General features: G+C 38.8%; 4 protein-coding genes and 1 non-coding gene across 7 annotated transcripts; 1 reads left to right on the plus strand and 4 right to left on the minus strand.

The window, feature by feature from the left end:
• Positions 1 to 864: 864 nt before the first annotated feature.
• LOC116197440 (E3 ubiquitin-protein ligase XBAT33) lies at positions 865 to 4789 on the minus strand. 2 transcript variants are annotated; one of them, XM_031527592.1, is made up of 10 exons: positions 4362 to 4789; positions 4148 to 4207; positions 3612 to 3683; positions 3252 to 3436; positions 2871 to 3031; positions 2719 to 2771; positions 2585 to 2631; positions 2351 to 2494; positions 1917 to 2005; positions 865 to 1811 (listed from the first exon to the last, which is right to left on the minus strand). In XM_031527592.1, the coding sequence occupies exons 1-10, from the start codon at positions 4536 to 4538 to the stop codon at positions 1267 to 1269; spliced, it is 1533 nt and encodes a 510-aa protein (XP_031383452.1). In that variant the 5' UTR covers positions 4539 to 4789; the 3' UTR covers positions 865 to 1266. The 2 variants fall into 2 exon arrangements, with proteins under 2 accessions (XP_031383452.1, XP_031383451.1); XM_031527591.1 differs by having other exon boundaries at positions 2719 to 2777; positions 4362 to 4788.
• A 7049-nt stretch (positions 4790 to 11838) lies between these two features.
• Positions 11839 to 19102, minus strand: LOC116194312 (homeobox-leucine zipper protein ANTHOCYANINLESS 2-like). Of its 2 annotated transcripts, XM_031523095.1 has the most exons (10): positions 18806 to 19102; positions 18507 to 18629; positions 16138 to 16424; positions 15779 to 15896; positions 14972 to 15670; positions 14756 to 14857; positions 14456 to 14668; positions 13436 to 13610; positions 12826 to 13193; positions 11839 to 12695 (listed from the first exon to the last, which is right to left on the minus strand). In XM_031523095.1, exons 3-10 carry the CDS (start codon positions 16398 to 16400, stop codon positions 12324 to 12326), a joined length of 2310 nt encoding a protein of 769 aa, XP_031378955.1. In that variant the 5' UTR covers positions 16401 to 16424; positions 18507 to 18629; positions 18806 to 19102; the 3' UTR covers positions 11839 to 12323. The 2 variants fall into 2 exon arrangements, with proteins under 2 accessions (XP_031378955.1, XP_031378956.1); XM_031523096.1 differs by lacking the exons at positions 18507 to 18629; positions 18806 to 19102 and adding an exon at positions 16629 to 16815.
• A 1283-nt stretch (positions 19103 to 20385) lies between these two features.
• TRNAV-AAC lies at positions 20386 to 20459 on the minus strand. The gene has a single exon. It is a non-coding gene; the product is annotated as a tRNA-Val (tRNA).
• A 33-nt stretch (positions 20460 to 20492) lies between these two features.
• On the plus strand, positions 20493 to 21516 carry LOC116197357 (putative non-specific lipid-transfer protein 14). Its single transcript, XM_031527479.1, has 2 exons — positions 20493 to 20978; positions 21194 to 21516. Exons 1-2 carry the CDS (start codon positions 20599 to 20601, stop codon positions 21198 to 21200), a joined length of 387 nt encoding a protein of 128 aa, XP_031383339.1. The 5' UTR covers positions 20493 to 20598; the 3' UTR covers positions 21201 to 21516.
• A 431-nt stretch (positions 21517 to 21947) lies between these two features.
• LOC116197355 (protein IQ-DOMAIN 14-like) lies at positions 21948 to 24346 on the minus strand. Its single transcript, XM_031527477.1, has 3 exons — positions 23763 to 24346; positions 23475 to 23672; positions 21948 to 22890 (listed from the first exon to the last, which is right to left on the minus strand). The coding sequence occupies exons 1-3, from the start codon at positions 24153 to 24155 to the stop codon at positions 22207 to 22209; spliced, it is 1275 nt and encodes a 424-aa protein (XP_031383337.1). The 5' UTR covers positions 24156 to 24346; the 3' UTR covers positions 21948 to 22206.
• Between the last annotated feature and the right edge of the window lie 1448 nt (positions 24347 to 25794).

Raw genomic sequence — 25794 nt, forward strand, 5'->3', positions numbered from 1 at the left:
TATGGGGAGTTTTTTTTTTTTTTCTTCGGAAGAAAATGGAAGAAGACGAACCTGCCTTCGTTCTCCTCCGAAATGAAAATGAAAATAACTTACACACAAATTGTTAATAGCTCTCAGAAATTCCGTATCAACGTTGTATATGTGTACTTATGAAATTCACTACTAAACACGCGAATGAATATGACAGAAAACTCATTAATATTACGTAATAAAACCGGCATCGTGAAATATCTGAGAATTTACTCGGTGCAATATCATGCCAATGACTCTCTCTTGGGGATATATGTTGGGACCTCAAGGGAAGGGAGCCTTTTCGTAGTGTTGTTGGACAATATCTTTCTGGCAAGTTTTTCCTGTCAAGTTCTTGCTACGTGTTGCGTCGTGAGTGGCCTGGAAATATGAAAACTCGGAAAGAGCTACTGGCAAGCAACGAATAGTTATTCTGTCTGGGGAGAGACCAAAAGCTCAAAGCTTCTCCATTCCAACTGGTGGGTGGGACCCAGAAAAGGACTATCGGACATGGGGGTTTCCGTAGAGTAATGTAATATGGGATGTACTGTACAGCCTTACGCCCGACCCGAGAGGTCTCTCCTCTCTCTCTCTCTCTCTCTCTCTCTCTCTCTCTCTCTCTCTCGGAAGTCGGGATCCAAGAATTAAGGAGAAAAAAAGAAGGTTCAAAAACGACAAGAATGCATGGCTCTTGCAGGGGCAGACCTTTTTGGATTTGGAGGCATCTCTTCCATTCCAGCTCTCCTAATCGTTGGTTAAGTGCCCTTATAATCTCAATTTAATGTACTACACTTGACGAGTTCTTTCAGGACCATGAAATAACAAATTCTCCCGATTCCCAATCTTCCAAACGTATGGTCATGAGAAAAAACAGTGTTTCTTTGAATCAGCAATCGTCTTACATACTATACTCGAACTACATGTCATCAAGAGTACACAAAAACTAACAAGGTGAGATGGAACCAAATACATCCGATCTTCCATCGCATCCCAGTCCCAACAATCCACCTAATAGTAGTTCCCAGGACTTAATTTTTACAAAACCTCCTGGAGTAAATCTAAAAAAAGAGGAATATTATCGAGGAACTATCTGGTAAGATGCTCTAACTTTTTCAATACCCGAACAATCCACCTTGTAGGCAGCAGACTGCCGGCGATTTAAGAATTTCACCCTTTGTATTTCAGAGGAATTGAGTATCAGAGAGTAATCCTATATTCATCCACCAAAATTTGAATGAAGATTGGCTTTCAATAAGATCAAGTATTGATTTCTGAATTGCATTGGTGTTCCCTGCTGCAGCTTCTTCTGCCCCAGAACATGCTTGAACAGGTAGTTCTCTCCACTCTTGGCCTGTCCCCTTTGTCCTGTTCCGTTGCTATAACTTGCGAACGACGAGGAGAGGTCTCCTGTGTCTCTTCTTCCTCTCCGGTTTCAAAGGATGGGCAAGGGCCATCATTACAAGTACAAAGAGGAATTGTGACTGAAGGAAATGGGCTACAGGTGACGGGGCAGAAGAGATCAGAAGACACTGACACGACACGGTTCTTCCTGAAGTCGGGTGTACAACTTGGGGACTGAGAGTCAGGATCGCATTGGTGGAGCATGCAAGGGGTACAGAGGCCGAGAGATGTCTGAAGCTTGATTTCCTTGGCAGAGGAGCCGGGGAATTTAGAGAATGATGTTATCCCGTGTCTGCAGAGAGGGCATGGGATGGACCCGGGTGGGCTTACGATTTCCGAAGGGATATTGCTTGTTGAGCAAAGATACAGAGCACATCTCACACAGAGCTCGTGCCCACAACCTGAAATGAGAAGTCATAGTCAACAATTAAGTGGGAATATTTTGGATCCACTAGGAAAACCTTTCCTAAGCAGGGATAATGCAAAGTAAGGAGAGAGTTTCCGACCTTCAGCAGCTACACTACATGCCCTCTCGAGGCAGACAGCACAGGTATCAGTTTCTTCAGAGGCAGTTGAGGACTGCAACCCACACTCTCTGCATAAATTCAAGGGATGAACTTGATTAAGCACAAAAATTAAAAATTATATAAATTTGCTTCCTCAGACATAATTAAGTCCAGACTAATCACACCTAGCTTGTAATCTTTGGAAACACAATTATAAGAAAGAAGTGAGCTCGTTCCTCAAAGAAAGCACGCTAATTTGCAACCTTCTGTTAACCACAATCAAGTATAGGTGCAGAAATCAATTATTGACCACATAATAGAATTGCATTTGCAGCCGAATTAGCTATAACTAAACCAAACCCTTTAATGCTTCATCTTATGAAATACTTGCCATGATCTATTCTTATCGTCGATGTTAGAGATCAAACCATTACCTTGCTATGTTAAGTACACTCATAAGAGGCAAGGATAGGTACTTGGAGGGAGGAAACACAGGTATCACAGTATCAGAACTAGGCGCCAGTAAGGGTTCCAGCCAATGGCGGCCCCACATTCTGGCAACGTCAAGAGGAAGCCACCTGAAAGAATGTGCTAGATTTACTCAGGTCCTGTTGAGTATAAACTTCTTATAACCAAACACTACATGAAAGTGAGAACCAATATCTTACCCATTGCAATTTAGAGTCATGCGACTAGCACCTCTCACTAGAAGTATCTGCAAGCAGAATAATCCAGTTGCTATATTTATAGAACTTGGAAAGGAATCTGATAAGTATTAAAGTGAAGAGTATATAATTCTTGCCTGGCAGCATTTCAGATTTCCCCCACAAGCTGCATAATGCAGAGGAGTACTTCCTGCTCCTATTCAGATATTTCAATTTAGTTAGAAGCAGTAAATCCAAAGCAGTTGGCAGCCCAATATTTATCTACTATCAAAATTGACAGAATATATACCTATTAAATCCATGGATGTCCCATAGTGAAATGTCACAGCTGATACATTGGCATGAAGATCGAGTAAAAGCTGTACACAATCAAAATAACCATTTAATGCCGCCATATGCAGAGCTGTGATGCCACCATCAGCCGCCTTATTCACGAACTTGGAAAGCACGCTGCACTGGATTGAACATAATAAATAGCAAGAACACTGGGTACTAACAAGACCAAAGTAAGAACTAGCACCACTAATGGGGCAATAGCGAGCTCATTTTATTGAGCCATGAAAGTAACATGTTGACAGTTTTGTATTAAGAGTCCCCATATAGATGCAGTTGCAACTATAATAACAGGAGGGGGCTTCAGAAAATCAGGCGAGATGGGATGACCATGTACCTCTGGTCGCACTTGTTCTTCCCACTGGTTCCGTCACCCCGCCCTCCATCTACTTGTCCTTTTTTCGCCTCATAAGGAGCACTCGGAACAAAGTCAGCCACAACTAATCTTATGCACCTAACATGCCCATTTACAGCTGCAAAATGGAGCGCGGTCCTTCCACTAAGATAATCGGCTCTTGTAACCTGTTGCAAAATTAAAGCAGCAAATACATGACTACAATGTGAATATTCTACTGTAGTTTACTTAATGTCGAAGAACTCAACAAGCCATACTCAAATGACAAAAAAAATTGCAATAAGAAGGCTGGAATTTAACAAAATTGTGCCAATTAAGAAAAGATTCAGAACAGAAACTTACGTTACATCTGTAAAGAAGAAGCGTCTGAACAACTTCCCAATGGCCATAGCGACATGCTTGCATCAACGCAGTCTGCCCATACCAACGAAGGAAAGAAAACACATTATGAATCCAGTAACTTAGGGCCTGCTGAACTAGCATCAAGCCATGATTGTATTCTTTTTGTAGATTTAGTTGAATTGCAGGCTAAATCTTTTAATTTTTTCTTTATCTGCAAAAATGACCTGACTTGTGCTTCTGAATACACGAGAGTCAGAAGGACAACACATCCTCATCTAGAAACTACGCAAAACACCGTCATCACTTCCAGTTCTGAATACACGAGAGTCCTACATGGGCAGGGACATCTCACTTTGGCCTTGAAAAATAATTGCAAATATAGATTCACCAAAAATTTCACTTTTTGTATAGTATGTCTGACATTATTTGGCTGTGAGCCCTGATTTATTTTAATAGGGCCTTAAATCAAAGATTCTACAGCTATATATATAACCTAGTACAAGTGAACAACACTAAAATCAATGGTGTCCTATTACCTGGCCACAGTAATTTCTTGAATTCACATCAGCTCCATTCTCCAGCAGCAACGTCACAATCTGATCCGCATGTCATCAGGAAATCAATCAGTTCAAGCACGCCATGTAAGACCATGAGCTTAACGCATATAGATAAAGGACGAAGGGAACGCAGAAAGGTGAATCATTTCTAGCACGAGAGGGGGGGAGAATGCACAGGGGAGATTAAAGCGACCTCGTTGTGGCCTTTAGCTGCGGCGAAATGCAGAGGCGAGTTGAGACCGCCGAAAGTGGAGTACTTGGCGAGGCAGGGGTTGCAATCGAGGAGCATCTTCGCCTCAACGAAATCGCCATCCCGAGCCGCCGACACCAGCCGCTCGCCGGAGGCTGAGCAGCCGAATGAATTTCCCATGCTGCCCCCCTCCCTTGAGCGAAGTGGTCCTCCCTCAGCGTTGGACGGAGACTGCAAATTTCAGCCGTTGAGGGAATTCCGGGGGGGGAATCCGATCACTGATGATCGCCGGTAAGGTCAGAGGAACAAATCCGAACAACTCCGAGATGAGGAGGAAGGACTAGAGAAATTGTTGAAATTGAAATGCAAATAAGTTAATGGTCATTTGTGAAAGAATTTATCTCAGCTTTACCTTACCCCCCCCCTCTCTCTCTCTCTCTCTCTCTCTCTCTCTCTCTCTCTCCGGCCTTTTATTTATTTATTGATTTATTTATTTTATTGGATTAGGTGATCTACACTACAGTTTAATTTCCCGGCATTTGATAATTATGTTTTCCTATTAGTTGATGTTTATTTATTATTGTATGAGAAAATTAGGGGAACAATATTTTATACGATGCTTTCGAGATGATAAAAATTAATTCCCCCTTCCCCATTTAAAATCAATTATCAATTATAATATATAATAATTTATCAAAAAGATTATAATATATAAAAACTGAAATCGGAAACATCAAATTTCATTTATTAACTCTCAGCGTAGAATTTGAAATGACGTGAGATGTGAGAGTTCCATTTGTTAATTCTCAATTTGTAATTGAGTATAGCGCAAGACGTGAGAGTTTCATTTGCTAAACAGGAAACTCGTAATTAAATGCTTTATGGAGTACTCAGATAATTAATTTTTTCGAGAAGAGATTCATGTATTTGAAAGTTTTAAAATATTTCAATCATATATAATTATAACAATTAATTTTATATTTAAAATTGCGAATAAATATTAAAGTTTTCTATAATAAATCTAGAAAGCGTTTCTCATTTTCCAATAGACGTGAAAGAGGTTTTTATATATAATATGATCTCGAAAAATTTAAATAAATTTTCCATATATATATATATATCGAATAATTATATTTCATTAATTTTTCTAATCTCCCGCTCAACTCACGGGACTAAGCCTAGTTGAAATTGATTATCTCGTACAGTATATACTCGTGCTCACCTAAATATGTGGAAATTTTATATTTAATTACCGCTTATATAGCTTTATGCATCCCTTTATTTAATTTTATATCTCTTATAAATTGACAACACTTACCAACATACTTTGAAAACCAAATTAATCAATTTGAGTATCAATCAATATATTTTGAGAACTTATGAAATCTTATCATATTTCTTATCAGAAATTAGTATTGTAGCATAGTGAATGGAGGTAAAATTAAATTAACTGTATTTTAAGATGCCGAGTTATGAAAAACATTGACGAGTCTGCGACGGATCTTTGATCTCTCAAGACGACTAGGGCTTCACAACTTAATTATATGATATGATACAAGTGTAGTTTCACTTCCTTCATTAAAAAGAAAAAAACCAAAAAACATACAATTACAAATCTATAAAACTTGACCGTGAGTGATGAAGATAGAGCTGTTGGTGGAAAAGTGGAAGTTAATAAAAGAAAGAAAAGAAAAACATCGTTCAAAGTTGATTAAAAGTGTACTAGCGAATGTGATTATTAGTTTCCCCGCAAAACAACTTTGATGAATGAAACATAGTAATGATTATTTTTAACCCAAAAGGAAGAAAATTGATTCCATTGCAACGTAGACAAGAGGCAATTCCGTCATAAGCTTGCTCAAAATTTTATTAATATCCTCTTTTCTGTTGTAAGTTTTCGATAAAAATTTCGGAAGAATTAATCATTATAAGCATGTAGAATTAATTTTAGTGGGAAAACGGCGACAAAAAATTTTTTCGGTGAATTTTTCTTTTTTGGAATTTTTTTCGGTGAATGGTGATAAAAAAATTTCATTGGCATGAACAAAATACATTATGCATCCTTTCCATTTTTTCTTTTTCTATAATTAGAGAGCGTATATATTATTATTCTTGGGTGAATAGGCTTTGTTTGATTTTAAAATAATAATTTTACTCTACTCAAATCTACTATATTCTATTATTCTCTCAATTCAATAACACAGTCATTATTTTTAATATATTTTTCAATTTAATGATAATTTCCCTCGCATATTTTTTCTTAACCATTAATATAATTAATTTTTAAATACTAAATACCCTCAATCATTCATTTTTTATTTTTCTCTAATTTTATAATAAATTCTCTCACATACTTTTTCTTAATAATTATTACAACTAATTTTTAATAATAAAAATTTTCAACTATTTTGTCTTCATCCCATGAAATAGAATAGAATAATAATTCTACTTCGAAATCAAACGCAAACTACGTATTATTATTATTATTATGCATGAATATAACAATAAGAAGAAGAATAATTAATAAACGGGATAAATTGTACTGGTGGTCCAAAATGTTTTACAAATGTTTCATTATAGTCCAAAAAGTTTTTTTTCGCTACATGATGGTACAAAATGTTTCAAAATTGTTTCATGATGGTACAAACCGTCAATTAGCCCTAAAGCCGTTAACATTTTGCTGACGTGGCGCATCCTATGTGTCACTTTTATTACGTGGAACCAATCATAGTGCGCCACGTCATTTAAGAGAAAATAAAATTTTAAAAAGTCCAAAAAAATACGAAAAATAATTAAAAAAATACAAAAAAAGAGTAAAAATTTTGAAAAAAAATATTTAAAATATTGCAAATTTTAAAATTATTTTTTAAAAATTTTAAATTTTAAAATTATTTTTTAAAAATTTTAAATTTAAATTTTTTAAAAAAATAAAAAAATAATTAAAAAATACAAAAAAGAGTAAAATTTTGAAAAAATAAAAAAAATTTTAAAATTTTGAAAATTTAAAACTATTTTTAAAAAAATTTAAATTTTTAAATTTTTAAATTTTTTTAAAAAAATAATTTTATAAAAATTTTAAAATTTAAAATATTTTTAATTTAAAATAATATTTTTTATTTTAAATTTTTAATTAAAAGTTTTAAAATTATTTTAAAAAGGTTTTAAAATTTAAAATTATTTTGAAAAGTTTTAAAATTTAAAATTATTTTTAAAAGTTTTAAAATTTTTAAATTTTTAGAATTATTTAAAAAATTTCGACCACGTCAGCAAGGAGGTGATGCGTAGCAGCCACATCAGCGTCGGTTTGACGGCGTCAAGCTCGAGTTGACGGTTTGTACCATCATGAAACAACTTTGAAACATTTTGTACTATCATGTAGCGAAAAAATTTTTTTGAACCATAATGAAATATTTGTAAAATATTTTGGACCCCCAATGCAATTTACCTTAATAAACGTGTAAAATAAGGAAAATCAAGTAGCCTGACATGCTGGAATAAACCACCGTACACGCCAATACCATGACCAAAACCTCCGCGGAACCGCTTTAACGTCTGAAACTGAAGGCAAAGCCTCCCCGCGGGGTGGGTCCCCCTCCCTCCCTAACTTGAAGGGTGAGCTTGAAGCGAACGAGCCCGTCCATTTGTTAGAGAAAATCGCGAGGCCTTGACCAGTGTAGTTATCATAAAATGCGGGAATTCTATCATGTGAAGTTGTTCCAGTCGTTTAAATAAATTTTGATCAAGATCAAGCGGATAACAAAGTGGAGTGTACGCTGATTTTTTATTTTTTGTTTTAACGGCTGGGGTAGGGGGAGATGTACGCAACGTCGCGATGGATCAGAGCTCTTTTATTAGATTATAGATTAGATTAGATTAGCGTTGGGGGGTTGGTCCGATTTGGTGGAGGCTGTGGGGGCGTCCCACTCACTCCCCTCGTCCTTTTTATTTGGGCGTGAAAGCGCCACTCCTCCAATCTCTACTCTTCCTTTTGTCTTATCTTTTTCTTTTTCTTCTTTTAATTTTATTTCTTTTCTCTCTCTCTCTCTTTTCCCTTCATTTGCTTCCATGGTTTCTTTTTACACTTTTTATTTTATTTTATTTTGTCCCTGTTGTTAGAGAAATTCATAAATCTAGTATAAGGATAAAATATAACATGATCGAGCTCAATACTTCTTTGTTAAGCAACAGCATCTTGTGTCATTGTACTAAAATCCTATTCTCCTTGATTTGAAGTTGATTTTGGAGATGAAAAATCATAATGTTGATTTTTACTCTTAGATGGTTTTTTCTCCTCTCACCCCTGTTTTTTTAGTTACAAGAAAATACACAAATATATTGTATCCAAATTATTTAAACTGCAATTTTCTAAGACGAGATAAAACATTTTGTCATGTCATTCATTCAATTTCCTATAATTAGAGTGCAGACGCCGCTGAACTATGGATGTGGATTTTGTAGTTTTTTTTTTTTTAAATAGACAATAAAGATGTGGATTTTGTAGGTAGCAGTCCATTACTTATGGTTGGATGATAATTAGAGATCGTTTGGACTACTAGTAGGTGATTATAGCTGGCTAGCTCAGTAATAGTTATTGAATTAAGAACAATGTCTTTATCATTTCGAATCTTTTGGCAGAAAATTTATGACAACGTCGCATTGAATAAGTAAGAAATTATGATTTCTTTTTTTCGGTTACAATAAATTATTATTTTTATTCTAGACTTTCACAGCTGTTGTCGTTTTTTTCCCATAGAAATTCCTCTTATTATATAAATAATCCTAGAATAAAAAAGGTCATAATAATACCCGGGAGAATCAAAATTCTCAACTAATCGAATTATTTGTAGTCTCACGAGTCAATAGCTTCATTTTGGTGGATCGACGAGGTCAATATACAGCTTCCATGGAGAATAGAAAGAATCTCATTCCCCCAATTCAAAATTAACGAAGTTAACGAATGCTTTGTCTTTTTGTTCCTTGTAAGCCTTGTAAAGCTACTATTCCCTCTAACCGGAGTATATATATTAGTCGGGATCAATTAGATTTTCAAATACTAGCGTTCACATAAAAAATATATATATAAATATTTCTCTTTTATTGTACTAAACCTTAACTTCCTTTTTAATAAAAAATAAATAAATAAACACACATATTTTATTTCACTATAATGTTAACAAAATTAATTGGTTATATATCATATTCCTTTGCTAATTATATATATGTGTGTGTGTGTATATATATATATATAATACAATGCATCCTAGTTTTCGAAGCCTAAATCATGCGCCAAAACACATAACCAATCCATGAATCGAGAAGATACACACACTTTGGTTTTTACCGATTCATTTCCTTTTTCTTTTTCGTTTTTGTTTAATCTTCGGATTTCGTGCTCTCATGAAATATATTATAGAATACCTCATTAACATCTCCTGACGAGTGATAATATAACATAATTACATGTAACTTGAATTATATATATGCATATATGTTCATGACATCGATGAGGTAATTCTGACATGGCATGCTTCTTCTTAATTGCTCTTATTCCTATATTTATGCAGCCATCCTAGGCCTTATTAGAGACGGACGGCCCTTCTTAAGTCTGTGTTTTGCATGATAACATTATCTTAATTGCTTAATTAATTAATTAGTGATTAATTAATGTATTTATGCATAAGATATGTGTCCTCTCTCTATTTATATATTATTGAGTCGCACTTTTGCAATTAGACTGTAACACATGCGATGCATGCTATACCATTATCCCAATATTATTTGTGTATCCACAATTTTGAGAGGTTCACGAGTTGGATCATAGTCGGTGAATATCACTTAATAAAAATAATCGTAGAGATATTTTTGGGGAATTAATTAATTATTTGAAATTCACTACACATTGAAAGACACTAATCGATTAAAGAATGGAGAAGTAGGAATAATTTGACTGCCCCAATTTTTATGTGAGAGAATCAAAATTAAAAACAAGACAGAAGCCAAGATCCATAACAATTATATATATATATATATGTATGTATGTATATAGCTGACTCGATATATACTGAATTATATTGTCGATATGAATATATGATACGTCGTCTAAAATTGTCGTAAATATAAGCTAGCTAGCTCATGCTGCAAATGTAATTAATGGCTACACGAAATTAATCCAAATGGAAAATCAGATGATTTTTTCGGAAGATGCATGCTATATATATATGCCATGAGTAATTATCGAATCTTTATGGGGGTTTACGAATTAACCAAAGAAATTTCGGAAACGATGGGATGGATCGAGATACGCGACTGTGTATATATCGGGGAAAGAATTATAAGGGAATGTAGTTGGGTTGACTGACTAGACTGGACTACGGAGGGTTTGTTCATCAACCTTTCCGAGGAATTAATTTGGATGGATGGATAGACAGATAGAAAGTAGGGGTTTTGGCACAAAGAGAGATGATTAAGTGATCATCCGATCAAATCAAAAGACCATATTATGTCTATATATGTGAGATTGGATATATATATATATACACATATATATATATATATTGTACATATATATCAGAGGATTAATGCGAGGGTCACACGAAATCTTTCTGACTTGGATATTTACCCAATCCAATCTTATAATGTCGAAACACAACCTACCAAAACCAACTTGTGCCCCCACCTCTGATCTGATTTATGCAATGCAACCAAGTACCCCAACTAACGGGACGACGACACACAGTATTCCTATGATATATTCTTCTGATCTTCCTAACGACATAACGATACAAATCGTACGATTTCTATAACATATCTCTTTTGTCACATCACGTATGGACTTTGAGTTGTTTTTCGTTTGCCATATAACAACATATAGCTTCATTAATTGTCATTCCTAAGACAAACAACCGTAGAGAGCCTTATATCGGTGTAACACATTGATAAGGGGAAGAAACTCTTAGATTTTGAATATCAAAAAGTTCTAAATTCGATTCTCGTTCAAAGAAATTATCATGCCCAAATCAGTATCATTGACTATTAAATAGGTCCAAGGGCCTCTTATGTAACAATCTAATATGATTGATCTGATTGTTAAAAGATGCGATTCTCATGGGAAAGTTTCAAGTTCAATTCACCCCATAAACCATGCAGAAAAATACTCTTTATCGGGTCGCCTGCAAGGTTTGTGGCCGGACTTACATTTCTCGCAAGCTTGCAAGGTGTTCAATGAGATTAGTCAGGCGAAACTCGGACACCCCCATTATTTATTAAAAAAAAAAAAAAGTTTCGCTACAAGACAGTAGTGTGGTGGATGGGCCTCTCCGGAATGGGCTAAACGGCCCATGAAGTGGCCCAGCCTCCACTACAAAGGGTCATGAACATGATCCAGTCAGTAGATTGCATATATATACTATATCTAAAGCGAAAAATGAGGAACAGAGCTGAGGCAATTGAACTGATCATAATTCATGAAATCTTTCTGAAGTCCATTGGAAGGGCTTGAAGGTGTTGAATAATGTCCGGACTTCAATAGAAGCTATAACAAACAAACATCCGATAATGTATATTAATCCTTGGATCTAACCCGGGTTAACCCAAGTCAATACCCGAACCACTGCTCGAAATATTCATCTTGCCTTTGGATCTGCCCATTGGGATTTAAACTATTCCAATCAGCGGTTCGTTCTTGACTCAAAAACCCCACCTATGTCCAAACTCTAATCTTCCATCTTCTTCAGTTCTGATTTGAAAACTCCCTATACTGTATTGAAGTTTAATTTTTTAATATCTAAACCGGCGCAGCCCAAAACTAAAGAAAAAATGCAGCTCCTACAGTTCCGACCCAGACCGGGCTCGAGTACGATCCTTCAGATTCATATCTGAAGTCGCCATGAGCCCATTGCAACCTGATGCTTGTGGTTGATCCAAGTTTGAAAGGATCTTCCAGGACTGGGGCTCAGCACTATCGAATCATGCCAGCTGCAGGGCTGCTTTGATCTTCTGAACGGTGCAGGCAATGAGGCCGTTCACAGTCTCCACGGACTCGGCATTCAGCTTTGCCATTGGGACGCTATTCACTAGGATCTGAAAGCCAACTGTCAGCAGCGATCCAGCACAGATGCTCCCGCCATTGATCAACACATTTCCAGTGCCCAACGGATCACAAGCATCAGGAAGGATCACGAATCCCGAGGGCAAGAGAGCCACGAAGCTCGAGTCTTCACTGCCCATCACCAGATTTATTGACTGCACGTCCACTGGGGCATAGACTACTAGAGAGCCCGACGCGTCCGACCACGTCTCTTGCAGTATCAGCATGCCAGTTGCATTCTCACCCACGGGCTGTAAAACCAAGCAAGTACAAAGCATGATGAACCTTGAGCAAGCGTTTTTGGATTCGGTATTAATTTCCCAACCATACTGTACATATCAGTAATCCAAATGAATGGGGAGGGTTCAGAGAATTACGCACGTTAGCACGGAGAAGAGACACGCAGTTCTCACGGCTCTGGCCCTTGGCGATGTGGACCGCCTCCTGCATCAGCCCTCCTCGAGAGAGTATGTCCCACTCGCTCCTCACCCGCTCATCACGCAAGAAATTGAAGAGCACTTCATGGGAAACAGGCATCCAGACCGAAGTTGAGGCGCTGAGCAGTATCCCTGGTGGCAAACCGGGGTTGTTGAGGCTGTTCCGGGTCATCACCCTGATGTCCTGTCCGATGTTTCCAGCATAAAGCATCTCCCAGTCTCCAACCATCGAGGTACAGACCCCAGAACAGAAGTTGTCCACCATTCTTTGGGCTAACTTCAGCATACTCCTCCGCCCGCTCAGATTGATTCCTACAGCATGGTATTTTTCAGCATTTTGGTTTAACAGATCTACAGTGAATCCAACCGTGTAAACGAAAAGGAAAGATTGGCAAAAACGTTTGATATTCCACTTCAGAGTGGGCCAAAAGGATTCCTTCAGACCAGATCAGTCACAAAACTCAAAACTACAGCTGGGATTAAATTGGTCTTGGTAGTTTTTTGCCAGCAGGCACGGTTTAAACAAGAGTTTTCGATAAGATGATGATTTAGACCTGAAGGTTCTTCCCCCGGGTTGGCAGACGGCATCAGCATGGTTAAGAACTCGCATTGCCTCTGCAGTGTCGCAACCCATCTCTGGGCACCGAACCCAAGCCCTGAGCGGAGAAACGACCGGTAGAGATCAGGGATCAGGCCCTCATCATATTCAGAATGCTCGATCCACGTAACCTGCAGCAAGTTGATTTATATTCAGTAAACATAGAAGATCTAAAGTAATGCAGCAGCTATGAAAAAGTTTCCTCACAAAAAGGCATGCTTGTTTTCATGAGATTTTCCTTCCTTCCTTTATTGTTTTTCCTTTTTGAATTGTTTATTTGTTCGTCCACGTGCTCGGAGAGACTTAGTAGCTGACATGTTATTGGATTGCAAGAAATTTCAATATATTAAAATGCGATACTGAGTACAGTTCATGCAAACTCAAGGCATATATATATATATATATATATATATATATATATATATATATTAATCCAGTGAGCTGCACTGGGGGAGAGGGAAGGAATAGAAGCATCAAAGGTATAGTTTATCCTGAAAAACTGAAACTTCCAAAGCTCTAGAATGAATTAAATATAACTTTTGCATGCAGGAGAAGTATTAAAAGTCCAAGCTCAATCAGAAGAAGAAAAGTTATGCCAGGCTACTTAAGTGCAGACAGCAAGCAATCTAAGCCTTGGAGATTGAACAAAAAACCTATGATATCGTATTTTATTAGAAACAGGATCGCATCTTCTGGTAAATATAAACAGACCCAATTCTACGAATAAAATGGTTCAGATTGTTCAACGAGCTTGAGGTCTCACTCTACTTCACAAAGCAAGAGCATATTTCCTTCAACGGCACCCAACTTCGGTCGGTTAAATCAAACAAAATATAAAATGATATTGTGGTTTCGACGAAATCTTTTAGTGGTATTCCTGGTCAGGAAAGATTCTGTTTTTCTCAACTAAACTGATGAGACAATTTAGCATGAATGCACGAGCATAGGGCATAGATAATAGTTGGCAGCACGATACCTTGCAGCAACCATTGGGCATGTCCTGCAATATACAGCCTGACGGAAGCCTCCTGCAGTTGGCAAAAGCAAAACCCTCTATGGTATCGGGGAACAGATCCACGGAAATGTCGGCCACGGCCCAAATCCCCTCAGCATGCTGCTTGCAGAACCTAAGGAACTTCACTCGGCGCACTGGAACCAAAGGTGATAGCACTTGAAGCTCCGCTTCCATCTAAAAGCAAGCTTCTTGTGAGTTCTAAATTCTATCAGTTGCGCTGAGTCTCCAAAAGTTCAGAATCGGTAATTAAAAAAAAAATACCAATTGGAGAGCCCCGTTTCGATTTCCACTTATGCCGCCGGAAATAACATCAATGATGGACGCTCTGGCAATCATGCACAGAAATGTTTCCGCCCATCGGTCCTGTTCAGGAGAGAAGTTGACAAAATTACAACAAGCTCGATACAATTATTTAACATACAATAAAATTTTCCAAGTGATAGATAATTTAGTATTGGACACTAAGCCATTTTATACCACATCCATTAGTATTTCCACGGCTGCCAAGCTATTGATGAGCAGGATTGCTGTCTCCCTGGAGCCCTCCGGCACAAAGTTTCTAGGCTTAGAACCACAATGGGGAGAGAATATCCTCATGTACTCCTCATGGTTCAGCACTTCTCTCGCCCCATCAAAGCTCCGGGCCCAAAGTGGAGTGTTCACTTCAGCCATCTTGATCAGTTCATTCATGGAACAGACAGCAAGCTCTAGAAACATGGACTTCTCATGCAATGCTTCATTGCCACCTTCTGCAGCACCTCTAATTGGTTTCGTCATAGGATCGACTGGCGGGGCAATAGAAAACCCATCTGGAAAGCCAAGGCTGCTGGGCCCTGCCACCCTGACTGGGATGCCTACATTCTCAAGCCCGCTGCTCGGTGCAGGAGGAGGAGGAGGGGCGGCAGAGGCCATGATTGAACGAGCGAACGGGGAGATTGGCCTTCCTAGGAACTTGTTAGAAAGAACACATATGCGGGTCAGTTCATCTTTGAGTCGGGCATTCTCGAGCTTCAGCTGCTGCTCCTCAGGGGTCATCCTGCTACCATTAAGAACCGCAGGCCCACCACAGGTGTTGCAGATTGGTCGGTTCAGCTTCGTCCTCATTGCATGGTTCTCATTTCGGAGCCTGGTATTGTCCTCCCTTAGCATCGCATTCTCATGGCGCTCCATTTGTGTCTTTGCGGTTTAAGTCAGAAGAACTTGATAAAGTCAGTCACAATCAACCTGGGAAAAAGAATTAAAAGGAGGCAAGATAACGAGTCGAAACTTGTGTATATACTTCACCTTCAGCTGAGTCCTCCGGTTTTGGAACCAGAACTTGATCTGCTTACTCTCCAAGCCGAGCCTGCGGCTGAGCTCATTCCGCTGTTTCTCATCTGGATGTGGGCACTCCTTGAAGAATCTGAAAAACATGGAAGACAGCAATAGCCAATAACTTAAACACAAGCAAATTAACCAAATAGCAAACCAAACCAATACGGAAAGCTATATATGCATGTATATCTAAAATATTCATTCAAGTGCAGCAGATTTCACAGAATAATTACTACATTGGAGATTAACTAGCACCGAATCTTTCCCTATTCCTAGAAAATTATATTCAATTTGATCGAAAACATAAAACTTGGGATTAGAGACATTACGATTCGAGAAGCTGGATCTGCTGGGGAGTGTGCCTATGGTACTTCTTCTTCTTGGGGGGCTGGTCCTGCTGTCCATCGCCTTCGACGAGTTCCACCTCGACATCGACCTCGTCCCCAGACCCAGCGTCGAAGTTCTCGCTGCCTTCGTGGCTCTCATAGCCTTCCTCCTTGAGTTGAGCCATGAAGTCTGCCTCGAAGTTGTTAACACCACCAAACAGTCCCATGAAGTTGTTGTTGTCACCAGCACCGTGCAGCCCGTCCATTGATGTTCTTGTCTATACCACCTCCTGCGAGCAGCAGCACGACCAAGAAACCATCAGATTCACCGACATTTGCATTGCAGGAAACCAAACTATATATATATATATATATTGAGGAAAAGGAAAAAAAAAAGAACCCAACCAAAAAGAAAAAAAAGAAAAAAGAAAAAAGAAAGAAAGATGATATGATAGCTGCAGCTAGGTAGGGAGGGGGTGTGAGAGGAGTTGTACTGGACATGTTGCCGTAGCTGTTCTTGCAATGCCACCGCAGCTCTATTGCTCTATTGCTCTACTGCTCTACTGGAAATGAATGAGGAGAGGAGACCCCACCCTCCCTTCTTCCCTCTCTCTCTCTCTCTCTCTCTACGACTCTATTGCTTCTGATCTCACTCTTTGACCTTGCGAAGCTGACAACTTTAAAAGATACCCACACAGAGAGAGAGAGAGAGAAACGCACACTAAATCAAAGGCTTAATAGAATTCTTAATAAATAATACATATTGGGAAAAAGGTTTTTGCTTTTTTTTTTTTTAATGGATGATCTGCTTTCAGAGCAGAATGAAAAAGGCATAGAAATAGGTGTCTCATTGTCAACGCTCAGTGTCTCATGCAATGACCCAAAACTCGGATCCTTTTCGTCTCTCTCTCTCTCTTCCTGGAAGAACCCCCAAAAAAAAAACAAAAAAACAAAAAAGAAGAACGCAGTTTTCTGTTTCTAGAAATTTGTTTCATATGCAGAGTTGGGAAAAGAAAGAAATTTCCTTAGCCCTCAGTTTTAACCAGCTCAGACCTCTGCCCCTGTCTCCCCCCGCAAATCTCTCGTCAGACAAAAGGAAAAACAATAGATATATTATTATTATTACCAAATAAAAAGGGGGTCAAGGGAAAACATTTTGAATGGTAAGTCTACGCGAATACGAGAAAACTATCTGGTCTGCGCACTCGGACGGTTTCTTATACCTTAGGAGCAGTTAGATCCGCACAAAAAATGATCGGGTAAATATAAATCAGTCGTATAATAAACTATTCACAGAATGAGGTCGGATAATTTTCCTAGACAAATGTTTTTTTTTTGTTTTTGACGTGATTGACCAATTTCCTTCGTCGGCATTAGAGAAGACCGAGAAAGGAAAATGAAATGAATAATTAATAAAAGGACAAAAAAATGAGGTTGCAAAAAAAGCATGATCGAGAAAGAAGGGAAACAGAAAATATGGAAATTTTTGAAACTGAAAAATGAAACCGATGCACGACCATGCACGCTCTCCGCGAGGTGGGATCAGAGAAATACATTCAGATTCCGATTCCAATCTATGTAAATCAAATCAATTATCAGAATGATAATAATTTTATCCTATTATAGATGTATGTAATTTTTTATTTTTATTTTTATTTTTGCCAGGATTATAAAAGTATTTCTTCACTCTTTTTTTTTTCGGTAGGAATTGAGGTGGAAGTCCCATTCATTTAATTTTTAGTCCCATCGTGGACTAATTAAACGTGGAGCGGGCCCACATGAACCCATACAAATTCGACCGAATCGAGGTAACCCAAATGCGAGAGAAATTACCCGATTCCTTCAAAAAAAAAAAAAAAACTATCCCACACCTCTACAAAGTATCAGATCCAACCGTTTTTTTATGAAGGGTCCATGTGATAAAAGATTAATTCAATGTACAGAAAATTCCTAAAAGAGATATTACTGCGGACTGCTCATACATAGTTTTCATGACCATGGAATCTGACATGATATGATAGGACATCCGATGTATACAATTAGTTCATTAGAAAAGGGGAAATTCGAAGAGAATTTCGGGTCACCATGACCCAGCCCCTCCCAGTCGTCGGATGGTGAGTGGGACGCGAACCCCACACGCCATACATGGCTGGGATACAGGTGTTAACTTATGGTGACCCGAAGTCACCGTACAAGCACCCAAATCCAATCCTGATTAAGATTTTATCCATCTGTTTATCTATTTATTTTTGGTCTAAATTTTATGAGAATTATAATTAAATTTTAGAGAAAGAGAGAGAGAGAGAGAGAGGAATTAATGGCAGTAATAATAGGGATAGCCAAGATTCAGTACACAGAGGCAAAGCGTATACCCTCTGGTAAAAAACGGGGACCAGACCAGCTGCCGAAAGCAAAGGGCTCGAATTTGAGGTTATTTAGGTCTGGCCTCCCTTCCTCCCTCCATCCCCGTTCATTCTGCTGCTTTCTGTTGGGATCTGCAGAAAGGTCAAAAGGACAAATTAAATATGCATACGCCTCACTTTAATAGAGCCAAAAAACCAAAAAAAAAAAAAAACCCACACAGGCAACATAACATATAGTATTATAAGAATAAACAAAAAATGGTTATATATATAAATATGAGTATATATAATGCCTGCAGCTGACTTACAGAAAGAAAGAGAAAATGGGAATGCGGAAAGGGAGAGAGTCGAAATGAGAGAACCGAAAGCTCGACAATCCAAAACAGAGGAGGATGGAGATCTCAATTCAATAATCAATTCAGGAGACTCTACTGATCAAACCATAGGAGAGCCCCCAACCCCCACCTTTTTTTTTTTTTTTTTATCTCTCCCGATGCAAACTCGCTCGCTCGCTCAGTCACTCCCTCGCTCACTTTCGTCTTCCTATTTGAATCTGTGATGATAGAGAGAGAGAGAGAGAGAGAGAGAGAGAGGTTGAGTTTTATAGGGGGAGAGAGAGAGAGAGAGAGAGAGAGAGAGAGAGGTGGGCCTGTCTAGATAAAGACCATGCGGTCCCCACCTTCTTCGGAAACTTGGGTTGGCTGACGCACCTTCCTTTTCACCCACTTGTCCTCACTCGCGCTCCCAGCGCGTGCATGTGTCTCTTGCATTTCATCGTTACTTTCATATCAATCGAGTTTATACTTGATTATGGTATTTGACATCCAATTAAATAGTTCTATATTTGTATTGTCTTATAACACAATGCTAATCTAAATAAAAACGGATTGGTATGAAAATATTATTCACGTAGAAAACATTAGAAAGACTATTGTTTTTTTTATACATATATTATTAAATATATATATGTATCTCGTTCGACGTCAGATAACATAAATATACTTTCGACGAGTTTTTTTATTTTTTATTTTTTATGAAATGTCTGTCGGCGATACTTTGGAAGGTTGTCCTGTATATGCATTGTTAGTTTTTTCCTAGCTATATGCGAATCTATCTTTCTATGGAATTGTATTTATTGAAACGTTTATTGAGAATATGTTTTTTTATTGTATATGTCGAAAAAAATATTATTATGTTATTAAAAAATATGTTTTTTTTACTGGCGTATCTGTTGAAAAGAATTTAGATTCTAAATTTTCAATAAGTTGGACCTTATCAAATAAGCTGTCAAGAATATTTTTTTCATTTTATATTTCCAAAGTACCATCTCCGAATTTCCATTTACGTCGCCGAAACCTCTTTCACAAGGACAATTTGTTCATATATCTTGTCGCATGTATACCTTATTTTGAAAAAGATAGGTAATTAACACAAATGGTTGGAAAAATAGAGAACAATACACTTGGTTGGAACTCCTTTTATAATAGGCATTAGTAAATCATTGGATTCCGATATGTCACACCTACTCACGGCAAGTTGAAAGTAAAGAATGAATTGCACTCTCATTTTAAAGTAAGTTTATACTTTCGATTTAGCAACCTCTTGTTTGTAATGCACAAGGATGACGATGACTAAATGCCCTTTAAAGAAACACTTTGAACTGCAAATTGTCAATTTTACACAGCACATATGTCAACTGAAATTATGATGGTAACTTTCAATTAATGATTTTTCCAAAGGTTATATAAATAATCATGAGATGAAACGAAAATAAGTTAATTGTAATAGCTAGAAAGTCTTGCATAAAACATACCTTCAAAATCGTTTCGTTTCAACTTTCAAAACTTTCAAGGAATAAAAGTAAAAAATTCATTACGATAAAAATTAGTGGCGTCGCCCGGACTCGAACCGGAGACCTTCAGTGTGTTAGACTGACGTGATAACCAACTACACCACGACACCTTGGCGGCTCTAGACTTGCTCTTTTGAAAGAATTCGACCTTTATGGGAGCAGAGCACGCCGTCCCCGTTTTGCACCGAATCCCACAAATTTCTCCTCACAAAGTGTGCGATAGTAGTCACTCAGCTCAGTGACAAGATCATGAGCCGCTCCAGCTTCTACTCCGGGAGGCCAATCATGGCGGCAGCGGGAGTGTTCATGGTGGCGTTCCTGATGCTATTAGCTGTGCCGGCAGAACCGCAACCTCTAACAGATTGCTCAACAGTGATGGCTCTGATCTCTATGTGCTCTACGTACATAACTTATGGTACTCCGGAGCCGCTGCCCGGGACACCATGCTGCGATGCCATGACGACCCTAAACATGATAGCTGGGGCGGAGTCCACGACGTGCACGGTATGCAGGTGCTTGATGGGCCTCATTGCCTCGTACAGCCCCAATGCATCCGCCATTGCCTCCTTGTCGGGCCTCTGCGGCGTCTCCCTGGGCTTCGACATCACCCCCACCACCGATTGCAATTAGTATTATTCTTTCTCCCATGCTCGCTTTAATTTTTTTCGGTTTGGCGGTTCATCATCAACTTTTTCAAATATGCGCAGCTGTTGTTGGGTTGTGGGCTCAGCCCATTTTCGGCCCACGTTTCCTGCTCAATCTGGGCCCATTTTCTATTCCCTCTGATGATCAATTTTCATTACACATCCCAATTGACAGTTCACATTCTAATTGATGAATGCAGCTTCTAGGTTCTTTCAATTAGGGGCCGGATCTTGATGCAGACAAGAGCTGTATCAGTAGTAGAATAAGAAGCTCGTTTTCAGGATGCGGCGACAAGAGATGAACTATCCTCTTTTCAATGTGAAAAAACAATAAAGTAGGCCTTTACAGGAAACATATTATTATCTACTTCCCTAGAAATCGAATATTGCAATATATCTTTCCATTTCTCGTCACCTTCAATACTGATCTCGCTCTTGTTAGGCAACACATTGAACAGTTTTTTTTTAGATTTTTTTTTCTTGTTTAGTTTCATGGATAATAAATAATCTAATATTGATCTCATGGAACACCTGTTTAGGGAGGGGAAAAAAAAATAAAGGCTCTGAGATTCCAACTACTTCAAATGAAATGTGAACGGATGTTAGAATATCTGTCGTTTTAGGTGGCTCCTGATCTTCGGGCCTTCGATCGTGGATTCGTTGCCCGCGACCGAGTCTGAACTGAGTCCCCACCCCCCCACTAGACGTGACAAAATTCCCCCTCTCTACCTCCTCTTAATCATGCATCAGTATCTTCCAAATTTGTCAGACGAAGAGGCAGTAGAGTTCCCAACGGCACTCCTGTCAGTCGTACTGGTTGTCGTCGTTGTCCTCGTCCCAACAACATTCTTATTGATTCACGACATGAATTTTTGGGCACCAGACGTTGCTTTCCCTACCGTGTAACGGGCACTCGATATCATGACATCATATATCATCGGGCTTAGCAGGACGTTTGGACAGCCAATGCAAATCCGTTATCTTCTCCTTCAACCAAAGATTCTTTACAGCAAAAACATACATGTATCGCACGCGAAGGACAGAACACAGCAGACTCATCATAAACTACGCTACAGACATCAATCTGACTTCTTCCGAATACACGGGAGGAAAGAACGCTCAAGCTTTACACTCGTAAAAACAAATCTTGTGAAGTAATTAGCCAGGGAGGGAAGAAGAATCAATCTTGTGAAGTGGTGTCGGGCAATTGTTTCTAACGTATGCTATGCTGCCTCTCCGAGTAGGCCCTGGTCCGAAACTCAGCATGCGGAGGATACCTCCTTTCTGAATTGAGCCCACCATCCCAAGACTCCGTCAGGACATTCCTTCTCATCGAGCTGCAGTTATCAAACTCAACCCTCTGCCTTGGGGCACTCTGTGACCTGACCTTAGCCCGGGATGATTCTGTGTTAGCCATATAACTGGGATGACCCAAGTATCTGCTATAGCCTCCCCATGAGACCTCGCTCTTTGTGGGCGAGAAAGGGTCTCTCCAAGAGCTGCTGCTCCCGGGTCTTGATGGAACAGGATTCGCCTGCTGGATGTTCTCAAAGTACCTTAATGCTTCACCCTTTCCTCCCTGCTCGTTCAGACAGAAAGCCCCACGTGAAGATATGGGGTGTTTCAACGGAGAGTCGAGCACCATATGGCCAGAGCTAACATAACAGGAAGGAAAGTCACGGTCAGCTGTTCTTCTGTACTCGTGGTTCTGTGGAGGATTGAAGCGAGGCTTCCAAGTATCGACTTCGAGAATCTTGGTACCCTTGTCATCGTCGTGTCCATTCCTAACTTGGGAATCCTTCTTGTTGTTTCGTGCACTTTCTTCCATCCATCGATCTAGCCAACTGGAACCAACTTGTGCAGGATCTAGGCTATGGCTTGCATAAGAGCCACATCTCTGAAAATGTAAGAAATAGAATATTGAAATCATATAAGCTTATTTACCAGGATGAATTACAATCTCAGTAAGGAACTGTAAGTCGATGCACTTGCTTATGTGCGATAGCAGAAACAGAGACAGATACCAATTCGTAACACCATTCAAACACCGATCTTGCTACGATCATAATGTCAACCCAGAACTTCCTAGCTAGATGTTCCCAATATACTATACTGTGATGCCAAACCTACAAATTTGTTTCTTGAGTGAAACTACCCAAACATCAGACGGTAAGTAAGGTGGTGTTTGATAAATTAAATACTAAATTTTTGAAGTGCTTAATTAGTTAAGGGAAGAAATGTATAGGAAGAAGGATGAATGAATAAATATGAGAAAAGGAAATGATTTATTTCATTGAATCAAAAATTTTTGTTTATTTCATTAAGTGATTTTTTGCTTAATGATCTCATCTCTCATCTTTCTTAGATTCATTTTCTCTTATACCTAATTTGTAGCTAATTTTAAGCACTTATTTATTTAATTAAGTCGAAACAAACAAACCGTAAATTTGTTTCAGTATCAGGAAAAGGAGCTTTACTGACGAGCTGATGGAATGAGGAACTGCCTGGAGAATTCGAAGATGCCGATAAGCAATTGCGACTAGCACGAGCTCGTGCCTGCAGTCGGACCAAAGTCTGCATTCGACGTAGCATGTCTGTCATTCGTTTTCTCACCATATGGCCTCTCACAAGGGCCTGGAGTTTCACCAGTGCCTTCAGAGCTCTCAGTGCCCTCCTTGCCTACACACAAAGGATGTAAATGGAATCAACAGTTGCAGTGAGATCCGAAGGAATTCAAAATATGGCAACAGAGGAATTCTGAGATCGAACCAGGTATCCTCGGAAGGCGCATTGAATCTTAACCGCCGCGGCCTCCTCCACCAGCACCAGCCGGGGGGGCCTGCTAGTTTGCGGCAGGGGAGCGCCACTAACTCCGCCCCCACCGCCGCCGGTAAGCCGGACGACCTCTGCGGCGGCCTGGGCGGCCGCAAGAGCGGCCTCAGCCACGGCGGCGGTTGCGACTGCCACGGCAATGGCGTGCTTGTTTGGGTCGAGCTCGAGATCGTCAGGGTAAGGAGCGGGATTGAAGGAGCTAGAAGGGAGAGCGAGGCGCTTATTGGAATTAAGGGATTGGAAGAAGGACCAGAGCTTCCAGTTGCTCGGGTTATCCCCTGACTTCTCCTTCTTCTTCTTGCCTCCGAAAAGGCGTTGGAGGAAGCCCATCGTTCACGCAACGCTTAATGAAAAAACTGAGCTGCTGGCGCTGATAAGCCTCTTTGCAGCAGAAATTGCAGATTGAAGGATAGCACTGTTGAGACAGAAAGAGAAAGAAGAGAAGGGGTAGAGAGAGAGAGAGAGAGAGAGCAGGGGAGGAGGAGGTGAATTTTGACTATATGGAGTGGGAAGGGGATGGGAGGATGTGGGAAGGAAGACGAAGAACTGAGAGTGAGTGTGACGCGCTGTGTGAATACGCGCAATTTGCCGCTACTGTTGTTTTGTTTGTATTGCAAGACATTTGCCATGGGCCCAAGCTTTTTTTTTTTTTCGATGTGAACCTTATATTCAAAAGTCTAAAGAGATCCGATCAATTCAATTCAAGCCGATTGATCTAATTCGAGTCCGCTTGAATTGTTTAAGGAGAACAAGTATCTAGTTACTTGAATCAGCCCACTAAAGCTTTTTGATAGGGAATTATTCAGAATATATTTGAAAAGATTTTGTATTTGTAAAATTTTATGATTTGCATTCTTTAATTTTCTCGGGTCTTTGGCTCGTTAATTTAATCAAAAAAATTATGATTTCCTAATTATATGAATGAAAAACCCATGAGTTGAAGTTGAGGCAAAAAAATAATTAGGACTACACATTAATTAGTGTTTTATCTTGGACATTGCACGGGTATCATATACTTATTTTCATCTTTATGGGAATCGCTCACATTTTTAATAAATTATTTCTTATTAATAAAAATAAAAGATTAATTTGAATTTAAAACATAATTTTCAATAGATTTAGACTAAGTAAGATAATCCAACAATAATGTTGTAACTAATTGTCTTATTTGTATGAATCATATATCAATGAATTCATTAAATATATATAAATTACAAAAATATATCATGAATATTCCATTCATGCATTTACTATTTACACATTTATTTTTGCTATAAAATTATTGTTTTTTAAGCTTTTAATATTCAAATGTTTGATTTATTTTTTATTTTGTGAGTCAATTTTTACTTATCTATATATATATATATATATATATGATAGGTGGTCGAAGATGCAATCGATATAAGTTCCTATATTTCCATTTTTTCCTAATTATGATTATGAAATAATCTCTTTATTTATTTATTTTTCCGTTTTTTGCCTGAGATTAGGTAATAAAAGTCCAAGATTAGTCCACTGTTCTCTGACTTGCCAAAGACGGAGTTGACATTTTCACTCAAAGTGCGTTGACTCGAGAGACCCACATCCATCTCACAACCTCTGAGCGAGATTGACGCTGCTCTTTTACTTTTCCTACTTTTGATAAATTCCATGACATCGACAGCATCGAGGCAGCATCAACTGTTTGACATTTCAACTTTCAAGTTCCCTCGTGAGGCTACAGAGTTCGAGGGAACTTGCTTCAGTCAGTAACTACGAGCTAGATAGCCATCAATTAATGTTCGATGCCTCTCACCGGGGTTGAATTTGGATCACTACTGTCCGATGGGTCCTACATTACGATGATCTAACGGTAGCCTGGCGGGTGCTTCCAAACTGTCAGGCTACCGTAAGATCAAGTGTACAATCTGCACAATTATGCAGAAGTTGAGATTATCTTATTTCTGATGAAGTACGAAATTTCGTTCTT

Source organism: Punica granatum, chromosome 2 (genome assembly GCF_007655135.1).
Source record: "Punica granatum isolate Tunisia-2019 chromosome 2, ASM765513v2, whole genome shotgun sequence".
NCBI lineage: Eukaryota > Viridiplantae > Streptophyta > Magnoliopsida > Myrtales > Lythraceae > Punica > Punica granatum.